The sequence below is a fragment of the Parasteatoda tepidariorum genome, chromosome 2 (genome assembly GCF_043381705.1).
Source record: "Parasteatoda tepidariorum isolate YZ-2023 chromosome 2, CAS_Ptep_4.0, whole genome shotgun sequence".
In the NCBI taxonomy this organism is placed as follows: Eukaryota; Metazoa; Arthropoda; class Arachnida; order Araneae; family Theridiidae; genus Parasteatoda; species Parasteatoda tepidariorum.
The window spans coordinates 20,069,859-20,081,644 of record NC_092205.1 but is presented as its reverse complement, the minus strand read 5'-3'; the positions used below and the strand labels follow the sequence as shown (position 1 = coordinate 20,081,644).

The following is an 11,786-nucleotide window of genomic DNA, read 5'->3' as shown; positions in this document are numbered from 1 at the left end:
TTTTAAATATATATATATATATGAAGCACTTATTAAATTAAACATTACATCTATCTTCAGGAATTTAACGGGTTAACACAATAAAATGAAGAATGCAAAACCCTTTTAAGTAGAATTTTAAAAAAAATAAATATTGGTGTTATCTAATGATAATTATCTGATTAATTATGATTATACAACTAATGATTAATTATATAATCATAATTAATCATATTATATACTAATTATCAGATCATAAGGTGCTGTTAGAAATTATATTCAATTTAATTGCAATTTTAGAAATTAGTTGTTAATTATAAAAAATATACCTAGTTTTATTTTCTTTTATTTACTGTACATTTTAATCGATAGAAATATACATGAACTATGTTATTACCAAATTGAAAACTTCATATGCTTAAAAAATAAAAATATAGACAGACGTAACAAAACAATAATGATTACAAAAAAAAAACGGTAAGTTGCCAATAGAAAAATGAAGATAAAAAAAAAGAGAAAGAAGGATGAAAAATCAAGGGGGAAAAAAGTTGGCTGATAGGTAAATAAGGGTAAAATGCATTTCCACGTGTAATGGTGAACTGGGGAGCAGCTAATATCGTTGACAAGGGAATCATCAGTATTCAAATTAATAAAATAAGTTTCCAGGGTGTCAAAAGGACAATATCATTGTTCATTTGAATTCTGATTCTCTTGTCAATGACAGTAGTTCCTCCCAACCTCCCCATAACGGGTGGAAATGCATTTTACTATGATTTGTCTGTCAAACACTGCTTTTTTTTTTCTCCTCTCTTGATCAGTTTTTCATCTTTTTTTTCTCTTGGCTGCGGTGGTATTGCTAGTTTTGTTTTTAACTTTCATTTTTTCCTTTTTCGTTGGCAACTTTCAATTTTTTTTTCTTTCCTAAAACATTTTTGTTCCGCTACGTCTGTCAGTCAAGTCATTGAAACGGGGGCATATTTTTGATGCGATTGAACATATCGACGGTCATTCCATTTAAGTATTACTTTGAAGCATATAAAGCTTTCAATCAGGAAATATTTCACCGTTTCAGTTTCTTATCATTATTTAATTTAAGAACAATGTTTGTACAATCTTACACTTCTACATATTTAAATTTTCTCTGCTGACAGATGTGGTCATAAGAAGCTCACATAATCACTACGACTCACATAATCAATATTATAGTTCCAATTATTTTTTCACGTTAATACATATTCTATTATGTTAATACATTTTTCGTTAAAATAACTTTTTGACAATATCATTAGAGATTTTCTAAAATAAATGTACAATTACAGATATTAAAGGACTTGTAATTCAATTCGGGAATTAAATTAACAGTATGTGTCAATAAGAACTTCCCAAAAATAATTATACTCAATATGCTATTATCATCTTAGATTCACTAAAAAATGCGCTACAATGTTCTAATCTGCAGTCCACTGGAATATATTCCGTAGCACAGGGGTTACCAATTTTTTTTCGGCTATTAAACCCAAAATAATCAAACTTCCATCGTCGGAACCCCGATTTTATAAATAAATTTTATTAACGTCATTGCAAACGTTATAACCTATAAAAGACTATTTTTAAATATTAAATTGGAGGTATTAAGATTTTTAATTGTTTTACTATAAATAATCTTAAAGTATGTTTATGTCTGATAGTTGAATTCGTAGTCCATGTGCTATATCATGTCTAGTTATAAATTTGGCTTTCGTACATATACAAAAGCTTGGTACATGTACATATGTCCGGTTGAAAATGGTAATTAGGGAAACTCATTTCTTTACCAAAGAATTTAGATATTTAATTTTGATTTTAATACTCATGCGATGTCTATAAACGTTTCTTTTTATAATTTGATCAACACATTATTATTATAAATATTATATTTTCTTTTATAAAATACCATTTCTATTTCATTGGAATTTTCATTGAAATAATTTCATAAAAGCAGCCGAAAAATTAAATAAATTATGAATTATAGGTTGGACTTTAATACAATAATTCAAACGTCCAAATGACGTTTTGATAGTTTTTTCGGAAGTTTTTGCTACTAATCACATATTTAAATTATCAATTTTCACGTGCCTCATTATTTGAACCAATTAAATCGTAATATTGAATAGTTTTTTCGGCAGATATTCACATTTCTACATCGTTTTCAGAAAATTCTAATGTAAAGTATTATTACGACACATGTAACTGAAACACGCTTTTAAATTATCTCTTTTTGATGCGTTCTGTTAGTGCCAATTTAATCCTGATACGCTTTTCCACGTGATGTTTAAAATGTCGGAATTTTTACTACAATATTATTACAACACAGAATGTTCGAATTGCGCATTTAAATAAATCACTTTCTAACACGCTTTATTTCAGTTGATTTCATAGCAAATTTAAGTGATTTTTTTAATCATCTTTTCTTTGGCAGTTTTTGCTGAACTTTCCCACGCGATTTTGAAATACAGATACTTATTTTAACTACAGCAGTATTATTATAACACTTGTGACTCTCTAATCGCCCATTTAATAAATACTTCTTGATCCAATTTACTCGTGTCGATTTCACCGCAAATACAAGATATTCATTTTTGGCACTTAGCACACTGTGCGTACGAGATACCATGCCGCCACACTGTATTCAAACGATATTCGAAAAGTGGAGGCTTCGTAAATTTTTAACTGCTCACTTTTAGTAATTTCGTCTCTTAATCTTTGTAACTTAAAATGTGCTTTATCTAGATATAAAAAATTTTACATTTATTATTTCTAAAAATTTACTACATATAAATATCTTAATGTTAAAGTAATTTAATTAATTTTGAATCTTGTTTTGCACTATAATGGTCTTGTTTTGAATTTAAATCATTTTAAACTATATTCATTTTCTTTCATTAAAATATTTAATTTACTACTAAGTTGACTTATTAAGACCTGATCTTTACTCCAACTATTAAAATCATTCCCATGAATATTCGCATTGATTGTTGTCGTTTCCGAAATTCGGGACAAATTTNCATTTCTCAGGAATTATTGTATTAGTGTATATTCATTCTGTATTGTATCGTATTTTTTATTCTATATTCATATTTCTTGGGAACTATTGTATATGAATATTGTATTATATAACAGTACATCCTTTTCTCAGGATTTCGCTTAAATTTTAGTATATTGCCATGCGAAATTAAATACTTTAAAATGATGTAAAAAATTGCACACCAAACAATTCAAAATTCTTTCGAGTATTATTAAAAGAAATAATAAAAAATTATAAATATAATAAGCATCAACTAAAATTTATTTTTGCATGGAATTATCTTCTGAAAAACAAATTTTATAATTTTGAGCCAAATTTTTCAATTCACACAAAAACTTCTCAAGATATGGTGAAATATGCATAAAAGAAAAGTTAACATTATGGGTTCCAGGGGTGATTGTGAGCCCAAGTCAAAATTCCGGAAAATTTCTTGAGTTAAAAAAAAAAACAAAAACAGTTTAAATTGAAAAATTAGAAAAACATTTGAACAAGTTTTTTTTTCCCTTTTTCTCAATATTTCTTAGTTTACTCAAAATATATTTAAAATTTTACACATACCTATACCATTTACATATACCTATGATGACCTGGAGAAGAAATTAAAATTTACAAATATGTCTTTCTTTCTAGAGTTTAGGATTATAACAACTATTTACTGATAAAAAATTAATATTAATCATGAATATAAGCTTATAAAGTACCTTTCTGGCTCTCCCTTACAAACAAATAAAGTAAACTGTGTTTTTAAGTTCCGCCATTGAAAATTTGATTTCCGGAAACTTCTGTGATCAATGATTTTCTTTTAAACTTCTGGACCTTCGATCTCCGGAAACTTCCGGATCACTGATAGCAAAAATTCCGGAAATCCGGATTTTTTCCGGAACACAATCAGCCCTGATTATAACACGTGTGACTTTCTAATCGCCTATTTAATAAATACTCGTGTCGATTTCACCACAAATACAAGATATTTTTCTATCATTTTTTTTCGGCACTTAGCACACTGTGAGTACGAGATATCATGCCGCCACACTGTATTAAAACGAGAAATGGAGGCTACGCAAATTTTTAACTGCTGACTTTTAGTAATTTCGTCTCCTAATCTTTGTAGCTTAGAAAGTGATTTATTTAGATATAAAAAATTGAACATTTATTATTTATAAAATTTCCACACATAAATATCTTAATGTTGAAGTAATTTAATTAATTTTGAATCTTCTTTTGCCCTATAACGGTTTTGTTTTTAATTTAAATCATTTTAAACTATATTCATTTTCTTTCATTAAAATATTAAATTTACTACTAAGTTGACTTATCATCAAAAGGATTAAATACATAAAACACCAATGTTTAAATAAAAATAAAAATTAGCATTACGAACAATTAAACTTTAAAATAACAAAATTGTTTTTTTCTGTAAGTTCATTGTTTGCATAGAAAAACAAAATGCACTGAAAGATTAGCGGACAGGTAGGATAGCACTGCTATTCAGTAAATATATTTCTATATTTTTCTTTCAAGAACATAGAAAAACAAAATGCACTGAAAGTTTAGCAGACAGGTGATAGTGCTGTTATTCAGTAAATATATTTCTATATTTTTCTTTCAAACAAACTTTTTATAGACCTAATAAAGGGATGAATAAAATTCAGGTAAATAATCTATTTATAGGTCTAATAATGGGCTATAGAAAAAAATCAAGACATTACCAGAGTACATTTAAAAAGGTATTATTAAATGAACTTCAGTATAATAACGGAAATTTTTTTAAAGAAAAAAATAAAACAAAACAGACTCTTGTTAATTTCAAAATTACTTGGTTTGAACAGAACGTTTAAGCAGTTTCCAAAATAATTTAGCGAATTGGATAAGGAACAACTCAAAATAATTTGAAAATTTATATAGTCACTTGTCATGAAAAAAGAATTACCAGTAGTAGCTCAGTGTTTCTCACACTTTCTTGACCGCGGTCCGGTTGGAGGTTTTAAAATCTTTCGTGATTCACCACCTTATGAAGAAAAAAAACTCATTTATTAACAGAATATTTATATTTTATACAAAAAATTGCAAAACAATTATACAAGAAAAATATAAGTAATTAAAAAATTAACAGTTATATTCATTTATAACTTTAGAAAATGAAGTAAACTTTGATTCCACATATTTTGTCTTTGGTACGAATGATGACGTTGTTTGTCATCACATAATTTCATATTAGGAGGTAATGATGTTTATTTTTTTCTCAAATGAGGTTCGACATCCTATCTGATTCGATACTTGATTTTTAAAGTACACAAAGCATCAGAAAATAATAAATAAGAGTATGACTCTTGAATACATTCCATCGCAGCAGATTCATAAGGATTTTTAGGAATAATTTGTTTTAGACATAAAGAAGCAAAACTATTACTTTTTTTTGTCTGGATTTCGTTTCGTTCTTATTCTTTTAAGTTAGAATTACAGTATACTCTATATACATATATCGAAATTTGATTTTTCGAAAACCTTGTTATGTCGAAAAAATATTTTCCCCCTTGGCATCATATATCCACCTAAGGTTAATTTAAATTCCTATGTCAAAGTGTTTCTTCTCAAAACCTTGTTAAGTCGAATTCTCTTTTCGAAATAAAAAATAAATATTTTCGGAAAAATTGCAATATAAGTTTTTAAATTTTTTAAAAAAAATTAGATTAATAATGTGATTTAAGAAATATTTTGTGATTAAAAGATAATTTTTTTTAAAGATTAACTTGAGAAATTTCGTTTCACGATTCGTTGAATTTCATAATTATAGTAGATATATTACAAGGCGAAAACAATGAATCTACATTACTACTTTAAAAATAGTTTTGTAGTAATACAGAATAAATGTAATTCCAAGACTTACAATTATTAAAAATGGAAATTTATCATTATTAACAACTGAAAAACAGGTTTAAATAAACAACAATTACAATATTGATTTCACCTATTATTGTTACTAAACGTTCAAAATGATATAATAAATTGTAATGCCTTATACCTTAATAAAATATTTAATTAATCTTAAAACCGTTTTTTTTAAAAGCCAATTAGAAAATTTTCCATTAAAATTATATTTACTAGAAGATATTTGCACTAGTAAAATAAAATGTGGTTTTTAAGATAGATGTTTTAAAAGCATAAAAAATAATTATTAAAATTTCACTTCGTTCTTTATTTGTATTCTGAAAATTCCAAATAATTATAAGATTTTTAGAATGTGATTCCGGATGGAGCTGTAATTTATTACAAACCTAAAAATAATGTATATTGCCAAATGAAAATCATTAACACAGCAATATATTTATTATAAATTTTAAAACAATGAAAAGAAAACGTAAATAATTCTATATTTTAATGCCTTGTAATTTTTTTAAATTTATAATTTCTTCTTAAAATTATCATTCGAATTAACTCAATGATTCTTTTCAAAAAAATCAATTGATTTAAATTAACAAAACTTGCTAGCAAGAAGTAAAAATATTTTTGGTTGCAATTAGGACTGGGCTATAAATCGATATATCGCGACATATCGATTTAACGCCTATATCGGCAAACCGATACAGCGACTTTCATTCCAAGCGATGCATCAGAAATCTGATTTAAGCNTAGTTGCAATAGATTGTTCAATTATCACATGATTACCACATAGGAAAATTATTTTTCAGGAGTAAGGTTGGCAGGTACATAATTCCCATTAAAGTTTGACAACGCAAAATTGTTAATTGACTTTTTTTCCCATAAAATGACTTAAGTTCCAAAAAGTTAGAAACAATCTATAAAATACAATTAACAATTCCTAAGATAATTTTATCGAAATTTGCGATTTTCTGAAGCATTATTAACGAAAATAAAACGATGATGGGACGAAATTCCATATTTTTCTATTCTAAAAATCGATTATTTTTAAATCAGAACAAAAAGCTAAAATCAGCAAGAGGTACAGACAACATATTTTTGATCAGGACTACTCGATTATTTAGAACCTTATCAATCCTTGAGGCAACTGCACTCACTTTCGATAAAGGGGTTAAAACTAGTCACAGGGGAGTTAAGCTCCTTTGAAAGTTAAGAAAGGACCATTACGGTATAGCATTTAGGTAAACATATAATTCCGTTTTATTTCGTGATCATATAATACAAATATGCTTTCAAAACAATATAAAACTATTATAAGTTTAACAAATCAGGCAGAATTTTACGATATCTGTCATAGGATTATTAAAAATGGGTTATAGTTTAGCAGTCTAGAATCCTAGACTTGGCGACATATTTCGATAAAAAGAACATTTTTTTTATTCCCAATGGCAGACATGAAAGACAAATTTGCAGCTGAGAACAATACAAAGAAAGAACAAAAAACGGAAACAAGAGCTACAAAAGGAAGAGTCTATAGGTCATTGATAATGCATCTCGCCCGCCAATAACGTTCCCACAATGGCCCAGGAGGAATTGCAGGGCAACGTCTCAGATGGTTAGCCTCCATTTCTTCTTGCAGGTTACATAATAGACAAAAGGGGCTTGAAAAGATTTTGATTCGGTACAGGTGTTTTCATAAACAGTCATGGCCTGTGGCAAGGCGAAAAAGGGCCATAGATTTTTCTCTTGGCCATGACGGAATATCTTTGATTCCTACCAGCCAGTCCTTATCTTTATTTGCTTCTTGGAGTTTTGCCTCAAATGTTGTTCGAAGAGAGATTTTAATTAGCCTTTTTGAGGTGTAGAAAGGAACTGGCTTAGGAGATATTTGTAGAATCTTGGCTGCTTTTCTGGCCAAGAAATCTGCAGTTTCGTTACCTTGAAGTCCACAGTGCGCTGGTACCCATAGCATGGCGGCATTTTTGTTGTGTTGGTCAAGCCTGTGAAGGGCTTGACGACAATGTAAAATGTCGGCAGATGCGAGGGCTTCGGAGGAAGCAATAGCTTGGACTGCGGCTTTGGAGTCAGAGAGGATGACTACGTTATAGAATTTCTCCAGGAATTCTACGTTATTGAATTTCTTTTTATTGAACGAATGTCCAATAAAAAGAACATTTGTTCTTGAAAAAGAAACAACTACATGAAAATTGCAAGAGTATTGGATTTGATTAGACCACTAAAAATAGTGTGTCTCATGCTGACATGCCCTTAAGTCAAATGCGAGATAAAGAATATATATATTTTTTTTTTTATACTTTTTGTTTCGATGTAGAAAAAAAAAATTGTCTAAAAGAAACAATATTTGTTATTTTTTCATCAGTTCATTTAAATACTAACAGAAAGATGCATATTTGTTACGATTTTAAAAAATCATTCATATTAATTCTTATTACTTGTCAATTGATTATTGTTGCCCATAACTGTTATTTTTATTATTAATAAAAAGCAAGATAAAAGAGGGCTATTCAACGTGGTCTAAAGAATTGGTGATGTTGATGTATGTTTGAGCTGGGGGCTTGAAATCCATTTGTCGTGCACTTAGATGTAAACAGGCTCTTTTCATAGGAATAATGGATTTTTTCTTAGCTTGCAATAGAAGCAAAANAAAAAAAAAAAAAAAAAAAAAAAAAAAAACAATACTGCCAAATTTCTACGCTTTTTGTAAAAATTCAAACTTGTGGTAGCTAAGTTTATGTTTTAAAGTATTATTTTTATTCATTTTAACATATTTTCCACGGCATTACATAAAAATGACTTTCAAATTCATATATGCTGTCGGAGCTAATAGAGTCAAATCGTAACCTCCGAGAAGATAGAAGGCCATGACGGCTACCGCCGAATCTTTGATGACTCATAGCTAGTCGTCCGCCTTCCATCAAGTGTAATCTCGACCGCAGCAACTTTGCAATGCGCGTTGTTTACTTATGTATACAGTGCGATAAATACGATCATTTTCGAGCGAATTATCTAATTTCTTGTTATAATTTTTGAGTTTCTTTTGTAAAACTTTCTTATTGTTTTGTTTACATTTTTATATTGTTGAAATTTCACAATTATTACTGTTTTTAAACATCGTTAAAAGATTTTAGTGTTAGCAATGCCGGACCGTTGTTGTGTGCCTGCTTGCAAGTCTAATTATACATCAAAAGCTGCTAGTGTCGAGTATGTCAGTGTTTTTAAATTTCCTAGAAATGAGGAAAGGAAGAAATTGTGGCTACGTAAAATCCCTCGGCAAAACTTTACACCATCTAAACATTCAGTGGTGTGCGAAAAGCATTTCCAAAATCATATGATCATCAGGGAAGAAGATTTTACAGACTCCAAAGGAATCACTCATAAAATAAAACGAGAACGCCCTATTTTAACTGAAGATGCATATCCATGCATATTTGATGGATGTCCCCCTTATTTGAGTGAAATAAAAACTACTCAGAGATCCAGTAGAGATGAAAAAAGACTCAAAATGGACAGTGAGATGATTTCATCATTTGTGAAAGATGATCAGATTTCTAATTTTAAGGAATTTGTGAATGAATTTTCTGCAAAGATGGAAAACTTCTTGCGTAGAGAAAATCTGCTTGTTTACCAAGCTGAGTCAAAATTNCACAATTATGGGCCGAGTTTCGTGCCCGGGCGAGGCTTCTGGGGTGATATATTGTGATTACAGACACACACACACACAGCCGCGTTTATTATTATGTATAGATAAAAAGCAAGATAAAAGAGGGCTATTCAACGTGGTCTCAAGAATTGGTGATGTTGATGTATGTTTGAGCTGGGGGCTTGAAATCCATTTGTGGTGCACTTAGATGTAAACAGGCTCTTTTCATAGGAATAATGGATTTTTTCTTAGCTTGCAATAGAAGCAGAAATTTGCAGTAAGTTTTTAATTTTATTTAAGTCGGCCACAGAAGTAGCTACCACGGATCATCACTTTCATACGACTATTGAGAGAAGCAAAAAAAAAAAAAAAANAAAACAACAATACTGCCAAATTTCTACGCTTTTTGTAAAAATTTAAACTTGTGGTAGCTAAGTTTATGTTTTAAAGTATTATTTTTATTCATTTTAACATATTTTCCACGGCATTACATATAAATGACTTTCAAATTCATATATGCAACGTTTTTTCGTGGCGAGGATTTAAATTTAATGGCAAAATTTTGAAAAAACTCTGAAAGCTTTGTGGTTTTTAAATGTCTAACACTCTATAAAATATTTTGCACAACACAATATAATACAATGGTAATTAATATTGCTTTTTCACTTTTACATAAATAAAATATTTTACATTACTAAAGAAGATTTTTCATGGATTATCACCAATAATTAACCTATTTGGAGTAGGGTGCGTAGCCAAATTTTTCAATAAAAAATAAGCACCTTTTAAGTACTTTTTAAGCACTGAAAAAATATCTTTAAGCACTATATACATTAACAAAATACAAACTAATTTTCAAACACTCTACATCAGTATTTCCCAAAGTGGTCCATATGGACGGGTCCGTGGTACCATTAAGGGGGTCCGTGTAAAATAAAAACTGATTTAGTGGTCCTCGAACAACGTCAGGGGGTCCGCCTCAGGTTTAATATAAAATAATAAAATTGTGATTGGTTTTAAATTGTGATGGAAATTAAGATGAATAAAATAGTCGCGATTTTTACGTCCTAAGTAAACTACAAATAAAGGTGGGTACTCATAATTATTAACAGTGGTTTGTTACAAATTAAACAGTTGATTTAAAAACTTTCTTATATCTTTTGTTCCCTTTTTAAGAGATAACAGTATGAATGAGTCGAAGAAAAATGGCCGAAAATACAGTGTTGAATATTTCAAGTATGTCTTTATTTCTTCACCAGGAAATAGTACCTTACCTATGTGCCTTCTATAAAACTATAACAAGTGATTCAATGAAACATTCCAAGCTTAACGAACAATTGATACAAATCCATAGTGACAAAAAAGATAAAGATTTAACTATTTTTCAAACAGACAAAAAAAAAATATCTGAAAACACCGTCACTGCAACAACTTATAGGGACAACATCTAAGCGAGGTGACGATGGATTGCATGTTTCTCATAGTTTGGCATTTTTCTATATATTACTAAGTCCGGAAAGCTTCACACTATAGAAGAACTTATTTTACTAGCTGTAGGTGAGATAATACTCATCCGGTAGCACAAACCAGCTTTTATCATTGTAAAAAGAATTCCACGGAGTAATAATAATGTACAAAGAAGGATTGACAAAATATCTCAGTGCGTAGAAAATTCTTTATGTGAGTACTCAAAAATATCTGAATTTTCTATACAGTTTGACGAGTCTACTTATCCAGGAAACGAAGCTTTTACTTTTAATTTATGTAAGATTTGTAAAAGAATAAAAATTTTACCAAGAATTGTTATTTACTAAATGTTTGGAAAGTGATACGAAAGGTGAAATGCTATTGACTGAATTAAAAGCCATACCCTCGACTAATATCATTTCTACAGCTACTGACGATGCTCCGGCAATGGTAGGAAGTTATCGAGGTTTTCTGGCTAACTTAAAACAATTTGCAGCGGCGAATGTATTTTCAGTACATTTGCCTAACTTAACGAAACTAATTTGAAACTACAAGATGAGATTTAATCAAAACTAAAATCGTAAAACTGCGTTTGTTGCAAAACTTTTTCTGTATAAGCAAAACTTGGGAAGAGGATATCGTTCTCTCAATTTCAGTGCCGTAATGAACCTCATCACAAAAAATAAATAAATGATTAGAAATTAGTGCTCACGAACATTGAGCCGGACATAAATG

The 11,786-nt window shown here is 29.2% G+C and overlaps 2 protein-coding genes across 2 annotated transcripts; one reads left to right on the top strand and one right to left on the bottom strand.

Moving 5' to 3' along the window:
• Window positions 1-7,616: 7,616 nt before the first annotated feature.
• Window positions 7,617-8,807, bottom strand: LOC122272370 (uncharacterized). Its single transcript, XM_043055969.1, has 2 exons — window positions 8,728-8,807; window positions 7,617-8,103 (listed from the first exon to the last, which is right to left on the bottom strand). The coding sequence occupies exons 1-2, from the start codon at window positions 8,805-8,807 to the stop codon at window positions 7,617-7,619; spliced, it is 567 nt and encodes a 188-aa protein (XP_042911903.1).
• Window positions 8,808-9,080: 273 nt separating this feature from the next.
• Window positions 9,081-9,644, top strand: LOC122272371 (THAP domain-containing protein 2). The gene has a single exon (XM_043055970.2). It carries the CDS (start codon window positions 9,081-9,083, stop codon window positions 9,642-9,644), a length of 564 nt encoding a protein of 187 aa, XP_042911904.2.
• The last annotated feature ends 2,142 nt before the right edge of the window (window positions 9,645-11,786 follow it).